Below are 13,616 nucleotides of genomic sequence, written 5' to 3'. Positions count from 1 at the left end.
TCTTGTACATTGTTCCAATTTCAATTCCAAATACCTTGACCGATGAAGGCCTATGTACCGAAAGCCTTCTTGACAATCCTATTTACCTGTGACGCCACTTTGGAGGAAGTGCGTACCTTCACTCCCAGATCCCTCTGCTCTATAACACTCCCCAGGGTCCTGTTATTCACTGTGAATGTGCTGCCCTGGTGTGACTACCCAAAATGCAACACCTGCATTAAACTCCACTACCCGTTTCTCAGCCCACTTGCCCAACTGATCGAGATCCTGCTGCAATTTTTGATAACCATCTTCACTATCCAACTTCTCTAAGCCAATTCTCTATCCAGTCGGCTAGCTCTCCCTGGAAGCCATGCAATCTTAGCTTCCAGAGCAGCCCGTCATGCAGAATCTTATCTACAATGTTAGACTCAGTAGTCTAGAGTTCCTAGGCTTTTCCTTGCAGCCCCTCTTAAATAAAGGTACAACATTAGCCACATTCCAGTCTTCCGACACCTCACCCATGTATAATGATGATTCATACAATTCAGCGTTTGCAATTTCTTCACTACCTTCCCACTGGGTCCTCAGATCAGGCCCACGAGATTTATCTACATTCATACATCTTATAACCTCCAGCACCTCCTCAACTATAATACAATCAGTCCTCAAGACATCTCCATTAACTGTCTCAAGTTCCCCAGTCTTCATGTCTTTCTCCATGGTTAAAACAGGAGAAATACTCACTGAAGACCTTTCCCATCTCCAACAGAGATGACTGCATTGATTTCTGAGGGCCCCTATTCCCCTTTTGGTTATATTCATTTTGCAGGACCTCATCCTCTGCCTGACATTGCCCTTCCCCACTGTGCCACAAACCTGACTGCGACTACTGCCCACACCTGACAGGTCATTGCCTTCACCATTATCCAAAAGGATATACAAGGGTCACCTGCACTCTCTGTCTACTCCCTTCCCTCATGGTCCCCCACTTACTCTCTTCCTGTCCCTTAGGCATGACCACCTTACTACACCTATCTATGAAGCTCTCATTCTCCCGGATGCTACGGAGGTAGTCCAGCCGCAGCTCCATTTCCCTAATGCAGTGTGTAAGGAGCTGCACCAGGATATAATTTTCACAGGTGTAATCATCAGGGACACCAGAAGTTCCCCATACCCCACATCCTGCAGGAGGGACATTGCACCAGTCTGCCACCCATCACAACTGCACTAAACCAAGAGAGAAATAAACATAACAATCAGACACAAAAAACAGCACACTGCACCTTTACCTCCCGTCTCTCTCTCCATCAGCCTTCACACCAGAGCCTCATGAGCCAAAGCCTCTCACTTACCCTCACAAAGCCCTTAAAAGTCTTGAGCTGAAGCCTCACACTTACCCTGCACACAGCACTTCACCATCACACAGCCACTCTCCCAACACAACTACTCCACTACATCTTGCCTTATTTTTATTTACTCCTCAATTAGCCAATAGTGATGACTCAACCAATGCAACGGTAACCTTCTGAAATCTCTCGCTGCTGCTCAGACATTGAAATAGACTGACTCAACCAATCCAATGGCTGCCGCATGTCAGTATTTCCAAGATAGCTAAAGTCATTTGCTTCTTTTATCAGTAAGATGTATAACTGTTGAGATTGTGAGCAGATCCCTGCTTCTGGGCATCCACATTAGCAATTCCAGGTTAAAAACTGCACAGTCTAAAGTGCTAAACGTCCCATGATACTGTCCTTTACGAAACAATGGAATATTTCCCCCTATTAACCACATGTACTTGCAACGTGCATTTATGGTAAGTATCACTGGGGACTATAATGGTGTGATCTGCAGTCAATAAGAAAATGTTCAACAAGGATTTCACAGTAACGGAATAAAATGATGACTAACATTTGGAATTCCCCAACAAAACAGGTGGTCCTACATAAGTCTGCAAATTGTGTTGATGTTGTCCACACAGAAATCCGACCCATCTGTCAATTTGCCAAAGCATTGAGTTTGGGACGCTTCAGGACAACAAACGGGTCATTGATCTGGGCAATGTATGGGAGATTGGTGGTAATTATCACAGGCAGCATTTCAGAGGGTGGGCTCTGACCCAAAAGAAAATGCTGTTCCCAGATAAATGTAACATTTGACAATTAAAATAAATTACTGCTTCTTCCTTGGGACAATTGACCGATCGTTTAAACTCCAGGACTGTCTTTACTGCTGAAAATTCTTCCATCGTACTTTGACATAATCTCCTGCATATCAGGCTCATCATGCATCCATAAATGTAAAACACGGTTGAAAAGTGGAATTGAAATAGTAAATTTGATCAACAAAAACTACTTATACTTTAGACACATGCTTCACTGTTTTCAGCTTTTTCACCATGGATAATAGTTTTTATGTCACTTCCCAGCACATTGCATGATGACATTTGTTTTGTACTCTTCAAAATAATCCAACAGACTGAAGGGGCAGAACACCCTGACCAGAAAGTTTGAAAATAAATTGCCAGCTGGTACCGATTAGGGTAATGAGGCCGAGTGGAGCTCCACAGCATGTTAAACAGACATTGCACAATTCAGCAGATAATTACACAAGCATTTTTCAAATTGCCATTCTAATCTAATTTTTGCCTCTTAATATTAACCTCAATATAATGCAGATTTCCTGAAATGTTAATATAATCCTATTAAGTGTTAAAGTATTTTAATGTTAGAATTTTAATTTTATTAGTTCCAAGAAAATCCTTATTAGTTCTAATATAAAGCACAAAAATAAGTACATTTTCAAGTTATTACCATTTATCAAGATTCAATATCATCCAATTAAAGTAACAAAAAGGTAACTGAGCTGCAACGCATCAGAACAATTGCAGAATATATCACATGTGAATGATATAATGTATAGAGCCAATTTCATATTCTCACTTATTTATAAGACTGTTCTGATAAGTATTTCCACTCTCACTTTCTGCCTTCTGAGAAAAAAAGCTGGTGAAGGGTTTGGCAAGGGAATGAAACACCAATGTAACCCATTAAATTTAGGAAAGACTTTGCATCATAGTTAGCATATGGCTCTTCACATTTGAGTGAATGATACCTAAAAATTTCCCCTTTGACAGCTGCAAGGCTGTTATATTAAGTGATGAGACAGACAGCATGCTTAAAAGAGAAAAAAGTCAAACATATAAGTAATTTTTAATACATGGTATCTGGTAACAGAATAGCTGAATATTCAATTTCTTAACAGACAAACTCTTTGTTCACTTCTAAAGGACTTTGTTTGAACATACCTGCTTAGGACATTGATTTTTGCAGGAATTAAGGCAAATTTTAGTTTTAGCATCAGCTGTAGTCATTTTTCTAAAAGAAGAAATAACATATATGATGTTGACAGAAAAATGTAGTATCACAATAACCTTCAACAAGATTAGTTCACAAAGCAATAGGTTTCAGGGTTATATATGTTTGTCTTTCCAGAATATTAATCAAACCTTTTTCCAAAAGCAGCTCCTTAAATAAACATTCATTATTCACTTCCTGCCCTTCAACATAATTACCACAAAGGTAGGCAGACATCACACTCCTGGGCTTATTCTAAATTAGTTTTATGCCCCATTTTTAAGGTTTCTTAACTTAGCAATGTGTTCTTAAATTATTTAAACATATCGATGTCATGAATATATCGTACAAATTTTATAATAACAGCAATTGCAATTCTTTCCAAAATACATTAGTTAAAATAAAAGATCCAAAGAATATAGTTTGCAGCACAAATAAAGTCAAGCCATAATTTTCTATCAAATTCACAGCATTTAAAGTAAGTATTCACTAGTCCCCAGCTGTGCCTCTTTTTACCTTGCCAAGTATTTAGATGGCTATCACAATTAAACTTTGCCAATAATCATTCTCCAGGATGTCAACAGTGAGGAACTTACTATGTGGGACATGATAATTTATGTTGTTATTTGCACCAGTGGGCCATTAACGAAGCATAGTTAATAGTTCAGACAACAGGAAAATTGGAAAAGGGGCTGTGGTTGCTGAAATTGGATAAATGGAACACAGCTTTAAATTTGCATGGAATGGCAATGATACTACCTGTACTGAGAATGCAAGACATGATATGTGGAATGTACAGATGGCCAAAAGCAAAGGAATTGAAAGTGGTAGAGATTGAAAGAAAATCGCTGTGGGTGGATGATTAAAGTAATGTGATTGAAGAAAGGAAAAGCAAGTACAACAAGGGTAATAAGGATGGGATGGGGGTTTTTTCCAGTTTAGAGACAGCAAAAATGGGGAAAGACAATGGATTATCATGAATTTGCTTTTCGGCCATTTCTGAATTTGAATTAGCACGTAATTCAAAATAAGGAATTTTGATGGCACTTAATATAATTTGTAATCTAAATAAAAACTATTTACATTTGACTATAATAAACAGAAGACAAGAGAAGGAAAAATATGTATTTAAAGAAGTTGGGAGTCCAGAGGATGGAAATCAAACAAGGGAGCAGAATTGCTCTGTTTTGTGAATGAGCACATTAATGTGTGGCTGTTGAAGTCAAACAATGAGGTTTTACAAGTGAAGTGAAGAAACAAGGAGTCTGAGTGAGTGGGATCTGGATGGAAAGAACCCAGGTTGTGGTTGAAATTAAGATAGTTATTCAATTGTGCCAATTTGGAAAAGACAAGATAAAGATCAGGAAGTATATTTAAGGAGGGGTTGGGAGGAGTTGTGCACTGATAAACCATGCAGAATATCATACCCACAACTACTAATACAGTCATTATTCCTAAGAAAGTAAATACTCTCGATGAAGGGGAAGGGACAACGGGATAAAGAAGGTGGGGGTGACATGAAAGGCTAATGGTTGTTATCTAGATTTAATCAGCATCACCCAAGCAAAAAAACATTCAGAATGGCCTAGTTTATTTAGCTAATAGTTCTCTGTCCTCGGAACAATATAAGTAATTTAGTTTCAACATACGTGCATTCCACATAAAGGGTTGCCATCTTGCAATAACATTTTGTTCGGATCATCTGTGAACATGGAGCACATGTATCTTCGTGACATGGCTGAGTGCACGGATGAATGCAACCAGGTGGCCGAGGATGGCTACACGCTTCTTCACACATCTGACATTCTTTACCAGCCTATTCAAAATAGAAAAAAAGTGTAATGCAACATTCATGAATTCACTATAATTACAGGCACAAGTGCAGAAGTTCAACCTAATTAAAATGTGATCAGTTTATTATGTATTAATCAATAATACTAAATGGATTGATAGCATCAGTTTGTTCAGATAGGATGTAATAGATTAGTCAGAACTTCAACATTATTTGTGGGAGAGTACAGAAGAAAGGATTTCAGCATATTAAGATCATTGGGCTGTCTAATTAAAACACTTGAAGAGCGATATCTCTCCTCTCGACTGAGACTGGGCTTGCCAGTGAAATCAATCAATCAGTTCCTATCCAGTTTCCAAATAGGGAGTAGTCCTTTGCCTTCCAATAATCCTGCCGCTTTCTAGCAAAAAAAAAGTTGCAAAGACTGTTGTGTTCGTGCACTCCAGCAGAGTTTTACATTACACTAATGAGTCAATGATCTTATTAAACAGCATGATAATAGTTTGCCAATTCTACAAAGCTATCAACCCCTGAAGAGAGGAAAACAATTATTTCTATGGCCAAATCTCTTCTCCAAATGGAAATTTTCAAATGTAAAATGACACCAGGTTTATATCAATTTTAAATTTAATGTTAATTTAATTTTAATCTAAAAAAACATATCTAGATTTCATTAAATTAGCAAATTAATGTAATTTTACCATTATTACATTACTATAACTGTGACCATGTTAACTAGATACATATGGCGACAGACGCAGGTTGATTTTAAGCAGAAATTGTAACATTTACCAATCAATGAAAGTAAATGTGCTTGCCATCTAAATTTTAACATTATAATTTAGTCATAATTGAATTGAATTTCTTTATTTGTCATTCAAAAACAAGATTGAACCAAATTTCGTTACCATGCAGTCATAACAGTAAAAATGCAACAAAACACACAATTAAACACAATCATCCATCACAGTGACTCTCCTCCAGGCACCTCCTCACTGTGATGGAAGATAAAAAAAGTCTTATTTCTTCCTTGCTTCTTCTCAGGCGGTCAAACTGCTGCGTCGAGGCGGTCGAGGCTCCCAATATTAAAGCCCCCGCCGGGCGATGGAAGATCCTGTGGCTGATTTTAAGCCACGCTGGGCAATGAATGGCCCTATGAACGAGCTGATTCAAGCCTTACGTTTCGGGGCGGACGAAGCTGCTGTTGCTGGAGCTCCCGAAAATCGGTCGCCGACTAGGGACCTGAGAGCTCCCGATGTTACAGTCCACACGGCCTGCGGCCGAAGCCTCCGAAGTCGAGTCGCAGCCGCAATCGCAGTGCCACCACAGCCACCAAAAGTCCGATGGTAAGTCCACAGGCTCTACGACCGGAGCCCTCAAGGTCGATTCCAGTTAGAGGCCGCCAGCTTCTCGATGTTAGGCAGCAGCGCGAACGGAGATACGACACGGAAAAAGATCGCATCTCCGTTGAAGGTAGAGATAAGAAAAAGTTTCCCCACCCCCCACATAATACCCAACTAAAAATAGACTAAAACATACATCTAACATTAACAATAAGACAAAGAAGAAAAACAGACGGACTGCAGGCGAGCAGTAGCTACAAACGCAACGTCACCACAATTATGAAATACAGGTAGTTCTGCTATAACACATTATATCCTTAACACTCATTGGATATAATGTAAGTGATGAATTAGCGAATACTATTTGTATTACAGTGTCCTCCATATGGTTTGGGACAAAGACCCATCATTTTTTATTTGTCTCTGTCCGCCACAATTTGAGATTTGTAATAGAAAACAAAAATCACACGTAGTTAAAGTGCACATTGTCAGATTTTAATAAAGGCAATTTTTATACAGTTTGGTTTCACCATGTAGAAATTACAGCAGTGTTTATATATAGTATGTTTGGGATCATTGTCTTACTGTAGAACCGCCGGTCGATGTGTTTTGCGGCATTTGTTTGAACTTGAGCAGATAGGATGTGTCTATACACTTCAGAATTCATTGTGCTACTCCCATCAGCAGTTGTATCATCAATGAAGATAAGTGAGCCAGTACCTTCAGCAGCCATACATGCCCAGGCCATAACACCCCCACTACCATGTTTCACAGATGAGGTGGTATGCTTTGGATCTTGGGCATTTCCATCGCTCCTCCATACTTTGCTCTTGTCATCCCTCTGATCCGTTAATCTTCGTCTCATCTGTCCACAAGACCGTTTTCCAGAACTGTGGTTGCACTTTTAAGTACTTCTTGGCAAACAGTAACCCGGCCATCCTATTTTTGCGGCTAACCAGTGGTTTGCATCTTGCAGTGTAGCCTCTGTATTTCTGTCCATGAGGTCCTCTGTGGACAGTGTTTCAGATCTGTCGGACAGATGTTTGGGGATTTTTCTTTATTATAGAGAGAATTCTTCTGGCATCAGCTGTGGAGGTCTTCCTTGGCCTGTCGGTCCATTTGCGATTAGTAACCTCACCAGTGCTCTCTTTCTTCTTAATGATGTTCCAAACAGTTGATTTTGATAAGCCTAAGGTTTGGCTGGTGTCTCTAACAGTTTTTATTCTTGTTTCTCAGTCTCATAATGGCTTCTGACGTTCAGTGGCACAACTTTAGTCCTCATGTTGATAAACAGCAATAAAAGTTTCCAAAGGTGATGGAAAGACTGGAGCAAAGACTAGGTGCTGAGAGCTCTCTAATACCTGCATCAAGGAGGCAATTAAACACACCTGAGCAATTACAAACGCCTGTGAAGCCATGTATCCCAAACATTATGGTGCCCTGAAATGGGGGAGCTATGTATAAACACAGCTGTAATTTCCACATGGTGAAACCAAAATGTATAAAAATACTCTTTATTAAAATCTGACAATGTGCACTTTAACGACATGTGATTTCTTCTATTACAAATCTCAAATTGTGAAGTACAGAGGAAAATTAAAAAAATGATGGGTCTTTGTCCCAAACATTATGGAGGGCACTGTATGGTGTCCAAATTAGTTTTTACTGTAATTTTGATCTGGTAGTAGAAAACCACTTTGCAAATTGACAAGAAGAAAAAATGTTACAAATCTAAACAGTATAGGGGTGAAAAAAATCCTGTTTCTATATATCCTCCCCAATATAATCAGACATACATCGTCTCTTAAGATTGATTAATAGGACTGGGTGTTACAATCCCTAAGATTTCACTACAATTGACATTCTTGGGTATGACCACTAGGTGAATTTACTAACAATCAGACACATCTTCAGTTGTGTACCTCAACGTCACTGGGTGTTTCGGCCTTTTATCACGACACCCTCAGTCGAGGCAGGCCCACCGCAGGTTGATCAGACCTGGGTGTGTATCTTATTGTTAGCCTCTAGATGGTCACGTGGCAGCCCAGACAGCATGTTTCCTCTTCAGCCACAGCCAGTGACTGCTCCGTTCGGAGGCATTGGCAAGTTCTTTTATTGCCCTCCTTTGTGCCTGCCCTTTGACTCCTACTTCCCTCAGGAGCCTTGCGGTGGAACTGGCTACAAAGTCCCTGCACCCCACCTCCACTGGACACACCCTTACACGCCAATTCTCTCCTCTGCCTCTAGGTTTAAATATCAAAGCTTTTTCCTTTCATAAGCCTCGTCCACAGCCTCCTCCCATGGAACCGTCAACACAGATGCTCCTTCACAAATTTAATTAAAATGTAACACATTCATACCCCTCTTGATCAGTATTGTGTCTCTGTTGTTTTACACTGATGCTTTCCCTAGGTCCAGATTTCGTATTTCACCCCTTTTCCTTCCTCTAAACACCAACCTGCACAAACTTTCCTTTTTTTTTTAAATGCCATCAGCGTTGCTTGAGCACTGCTCTGGTGAGAATCTCCTGCAAAGCCCTGCCCTCCCAACTGCTGCAGGCTGCTGTGCTGGAAGCTAGGTGAGAATCTCCATCCTCTGCTGGGACTGCGAGGGCCCAGGGCTGCACCCTGGTTAGCACAGGCTTATGTGGGGACTGGCTATGCTCCATGTATCCAACTGTGCCTCTCATTACCTCACATTGGATGTGATGGAACCCAGCTAGAGATTTATTTATGACCACGTCGCACCCTTTACTTATGCCTGCCAAACACCAGCCCTCACAAACAGCCTCTCCACACCAAGCCTGGTAATGATTCATCAACACCAAAATCAGTAGAGTTGAACCAACTTCCAGGCACCCACATTCCTGTATAGCAGCTGTAACACGCCAGGTTACTGGTACAGCAGCACTGACAGTAACATCTCACTTTCTCCTTTCCTCTTGCCATGCCCCCCACCTATCCAAAAAAAACTTTTTAAATGGTCTATATTTATAACCTATTTTTAAACTCTGGGCATTTTATTTTTCTAAAACAGATTATATCTACAGCCTAGATTCAATGTCTCTTGTCTTTTGGAAGAGAAAGGGGAAAATAAAACGAGAGGAAGTGTCATTCTCCCTCTCTTCACTGCCTTTCATGGCTCAACAAAATTGCATTATTAGGCCAAAGCCCCAGAGGAAGAACAGTGAACACTTTCCCAGCAGGCCAGAACTGTTGAGAGTGGATCATAGGTCAGAAGAGACCAAGGCAGGACGGGCATTTAAATTTAATTTGATGTTTTCTTGTAGGTCAGACACAGCACAAATATACTGTAGCTCCAGGCCCTGTTAGACTGGTATTGAGCACTTTTTTTGCATCAGGAGCAGTCTTGTAATTTTGTGTTAAGCAATTTCTGTCTTTGTAATGATCTGTCAAAAAAACGTGTAAGTTGACAAGAACCTTTCCAGACTCCACATCCATGCATCAGAATAAAGACATTTATTAAACAGCCACAAGACCTATTTTCTTAAAATAACTATTAAGCAAAGTTCATCTTCTCATAACATCATGGAGACCAAAACCACACTTTTTGTTTGGAGATCAGAATCAGAAGATACAAAGCTGATCAATAAAGTGGATCCGAGGCACAGTATCAGCAATGATCAAATTGAATGGCTGAACAGGTATATAAATCAAAAAAGAGAAACTTGAATATTATTCATCCTTCACAACATAGGCTTGAGTGGTCAATTTATCTTTCCACTTCGTAAAAATATATTTTATACATTAAATTTGAATTATCTGCAAGATACCTTTAAAAATATTGAATGTTTTATCTGTGGAATCTATTTAGTAAAATCAGAACTCTGAATTTTTAAAATACTTAATGCGAATAAAGATAAAGTGTGCATGCAATAAAGTGAAGGAATTGTCCCAAAACAATAAATAGATTTAGTAAAACATATCACAAAGTAGAAGTGACAGTATTGTACATTTGAATATATGCTATAAAGAAAACTGATGTGCATTGGAAAGAAGTTCATAACAGAATGAGAGATTACTATTACATTGAGAAGCTTACTACAAAGGTGTAGTAGTAAATTCTGGATAAAGTGAAAAGAAAGGAGCATGATTTAAGAGACGTAGTGAAGAGGAAGTTACCAAGAATGAATCACATGGATTTTACGACATAATTTCCATAAATATAACACCATATGGATAAATATTAAACACTAGAACCCTCTTTCAAGAGCTCAAAATTCCACTCTCGAATACCTTTTGTTCATCACCTCCATCCGCTGTAGTGACTGCATGGCATTCTATTGCACAGGTGTGATTTCCACACGACAAGTGCCGTCCACAAAGTCTTTTACAGGAAAATGGCCTTGCCGCATGACAAGGTAAAGGGCTTATCTGAAATGAAGAATTAATCATACATCAAAACTGTCTTAGTATAAAGTACTAAAATTTAAATTAAGTAACGCTTAAGGAAAAAGAGCATTCATTTTTATCTTAGAGTTATACAGGACAGAAGCAGACCCTTCAGCCCAACGCGTCTTTACCGATCAAGATCTCTATCTCAGCAAATCACATTTTTGCGTCCATGTTCATGTAGAAACATAGAAATTAGGTGCAGGAGTAGGCCATTCGGCCCTTCGAGCCTGCAACGCCATTCAATATGATCATGGCTGATCATCCAACTCAGTATCCCGTACTTGCCTTCTCTCCATACCCCCTGATCCCCTTAGCCACAAGGGCCACATCTAACTCCCTCTTAAATATAGCCAATTAACTGGCCTCAACTACCTTCTGTGACAGAGAATTCCACAGATTTACCACTCTCTGTGTAAAAAATGATTTTTTCATCTCGGTCCTAAAAGACTTCCCCCTTATCCTTAAACTGCGACCCCTTGTTCTGGACTTCCTCAACATCGGGAATAATCTTCCTGCATCTAGCCTGTCCAACTCCTTAAGAATTTTGTAAGTTTCTATAAGATCCCCCCTCAATCTTCTAAATTCTAGCGAGTACAAGCCGAGTCGATCCAGTCTTTCATCATATGAAAGTCCTGCCATTCCAAGAATCAGTCTTGTGAACCTTGTAAACATTGTAATTGTCCCCACCTATACCGTTTCCTCTGACAGCTCAAGTTCAAATTTATTGCCACATGCACCAATTAAGGTACAGTGGAATTTGACTTACAATGTAGCCATACAATCAAAAACAGCACAATACACAATAGAATACAGCATGAACATCCACCACAGTGGAATCAACATTCTTCACTGTGGTGCAAGGCAATGACGTTTGTTCATCCGTGATCAGGGCCATGAACATTATATATACTCACTATCCTGGAAGGTCATGTTTGACTAATCTTCTTGAATTTTTTGAAGAGGTTACTAGGGAAATTGACGAAGGTAAGGCAGTGGATGGTGTCTATATGGACTTTAGTAAGGCCTTTGACAAGGTTCCTCATGGAAGGTTGGTTAAGAAGGTTCAACTGTTGGGTATAAATGCAGGAATAGCAAGATGGATTCAACAGTGGCTGAATGGGAGAAGCCAGAGGGTAATGGTGGATGGCTGTTTATCGGGTTGGAGGCAGGTGACTAGTGGGGTGCCTCAGGGATCTGTGTTGGGTCCTTTGTTGTTTGTCATGTACATCAATGATCTGGATGAAGGTGTGGTAAATTGGATTAGTAAGTATGCAGATGATACTAAGATAGGGGGTGTTGTGGATAATGAAGAGGATTTCCAAAGTCTACAGAGTGATTTAGGCCATTATTTAGGCCAAATAAAGCCGATTTTGTCAAGGCAGCACTTTGAGACGGTAATCCACGCCTTTGTTACCACCCGGCTGGATTACTGCAATGCACTGTATCTGGGGGTTAGTCGGTCCTCCATCGCCCGTCTCCAGATGGTACAGAATGCAGCTGTTCGTCTCTTGACTGGCACACGAAAGCATGATCATGTTTCTCACCTTTTGGCCTCTCTCCACTGGCTGCCTATTCAGTATAGGATTCGTTTTAAAATTCTTTTATTTACTTTTAAATCCCTAAGTGGTCAGTGGCCCCGTCCTACCTATCTGAGCTTCTTCACCCTTATTCGCCCTCCCGCTCTCTTGGTCAGATGATCAGCTGCTCCTGATTGAGCCAATGACTAAGCGGAAGCTCAGAGGGGACCGTGCCTTTGCTGTGTCGGCTCCGAGATTGTGGAATGAATTGTCTCTGCACGTTAAACAGGCCCCTTCTCTAGCTGTTTTTAAATCACTCCTGAAGACATATCTATTCTCCATGGCCTTTGTAGACCAGTGAGGTGTTGAATTGTTTATTAACTTTATTTGCTTGGTTTTGCTGCGTTGTTCGTACTTGTGTTTTATGTTTTTTAATTTATTGTTTGGATTTTTTGTATGTAATTTATGCGCCTCGTGTTAGTTGTATGTTCTGTTGTTCTGCCTGTTTTATGATGTCTTGCTTGTTTTCTTTTTTCTGTACAGCACTTTGGTCAGCTTTGGTTGTTTTTAAGGTGCTTAACAAATAAAGTTATTATTATTATTATTATTATTTGGAAAAATGGGCTGAAAGATGGCAGATGGAGTTTAATGCTGATAAATGTGAGGTGCTACACCTTGGCAGGACAAATCAAAATAGGACGTACATGGTAAATGGTAGGGAATTGAAGAATACAGTTGAACAGAGGGATCTGGGTATAACCGTGCATAGTTCCTTGAAGGTGGAATCTCATATAGATAGGGTGGTAAAGAAAGCTTTTGGTATGCTAGCCTTTATAAATCAGAGCATTGAGTATAGAAGCTGGGATGTAATGTTAAAATTGTACAAGGCATTGGTGAGACCAAATCTGGAGTATGGTGTACAATTTTGGTCGCCCAATTATAGGAAGGATGTCAACAAAATAGAGAGAGTACAGAGGAGATTTCCTAGAATGTTGCCTGGGTTTCAACAACTAAGTTACAGAGATAGGTTGAATAAGTTAGGTCTTTATTCTCTGGAGCGCAGAAGGTTAAGGGGGGGACTTGATAGAGGTCTTTAAAATGATGAGAGGGATAGACAGAGTTGATGTGGACAAGCTTTTCCCTTTGAGAATAGGGAAGATTCAAACAAGAGGACATGACTTCAGAATTAAGGGACAGAAGTTTAAGGGTAATAT

The 13,616-nt window shown here is 39.9% G+C and overlaps 1 protein-coding gene across 1 annotated transcript in view; it reads right to left on the bottom strand.

The window, feature by feature from the left end:
* nfxl1 (nuclear transcription factor, X-box binding-like 1) overlaps positions 1-13,616 on the bottom strand; it is a 116,330-nt gene that overhangs the window by 23,396 nt on the left and 79,318 nt on the right. Inside the window, exons 16-18 of the mRNA XM_055636659.1 lie at positions 10,727-10,864; positions 4,985-5,151; positions 3,287-3,356 (exon numbers count right to left, since the gene is read on the bottom strand). Of these exons, the coding sequence (XP_055492634.1) occupies positions 3,287-3,356; positions 4,985-5,151; positions 10,727-10,864 (375 nt within the window). The remainder of the gene's footprint in view (positions 1-3,286; positions 3,357-4,984; positions 5,152-10,726; positions 10,865-13,616) is intronic.

The sequence above is a fragment of the Leucoraja erinacea genome, chromosome 1 (genome assembly GCF_028641065.1).
Source record: "Leucoraja erinacea ecotype New England chromosome 1, Leri_hhj_1, whole genome shotgun sequence".
Taxonomy (NCBI): Eukaryota; Metazoa; Chordata; class Chondrichthyes; order Rajiformes; family Rajidae; genus Leucoraja; species Leucoraja erinaceus.
This window is presented reverse-complemented; position numbering and strand designations above follow the sequence as displayed.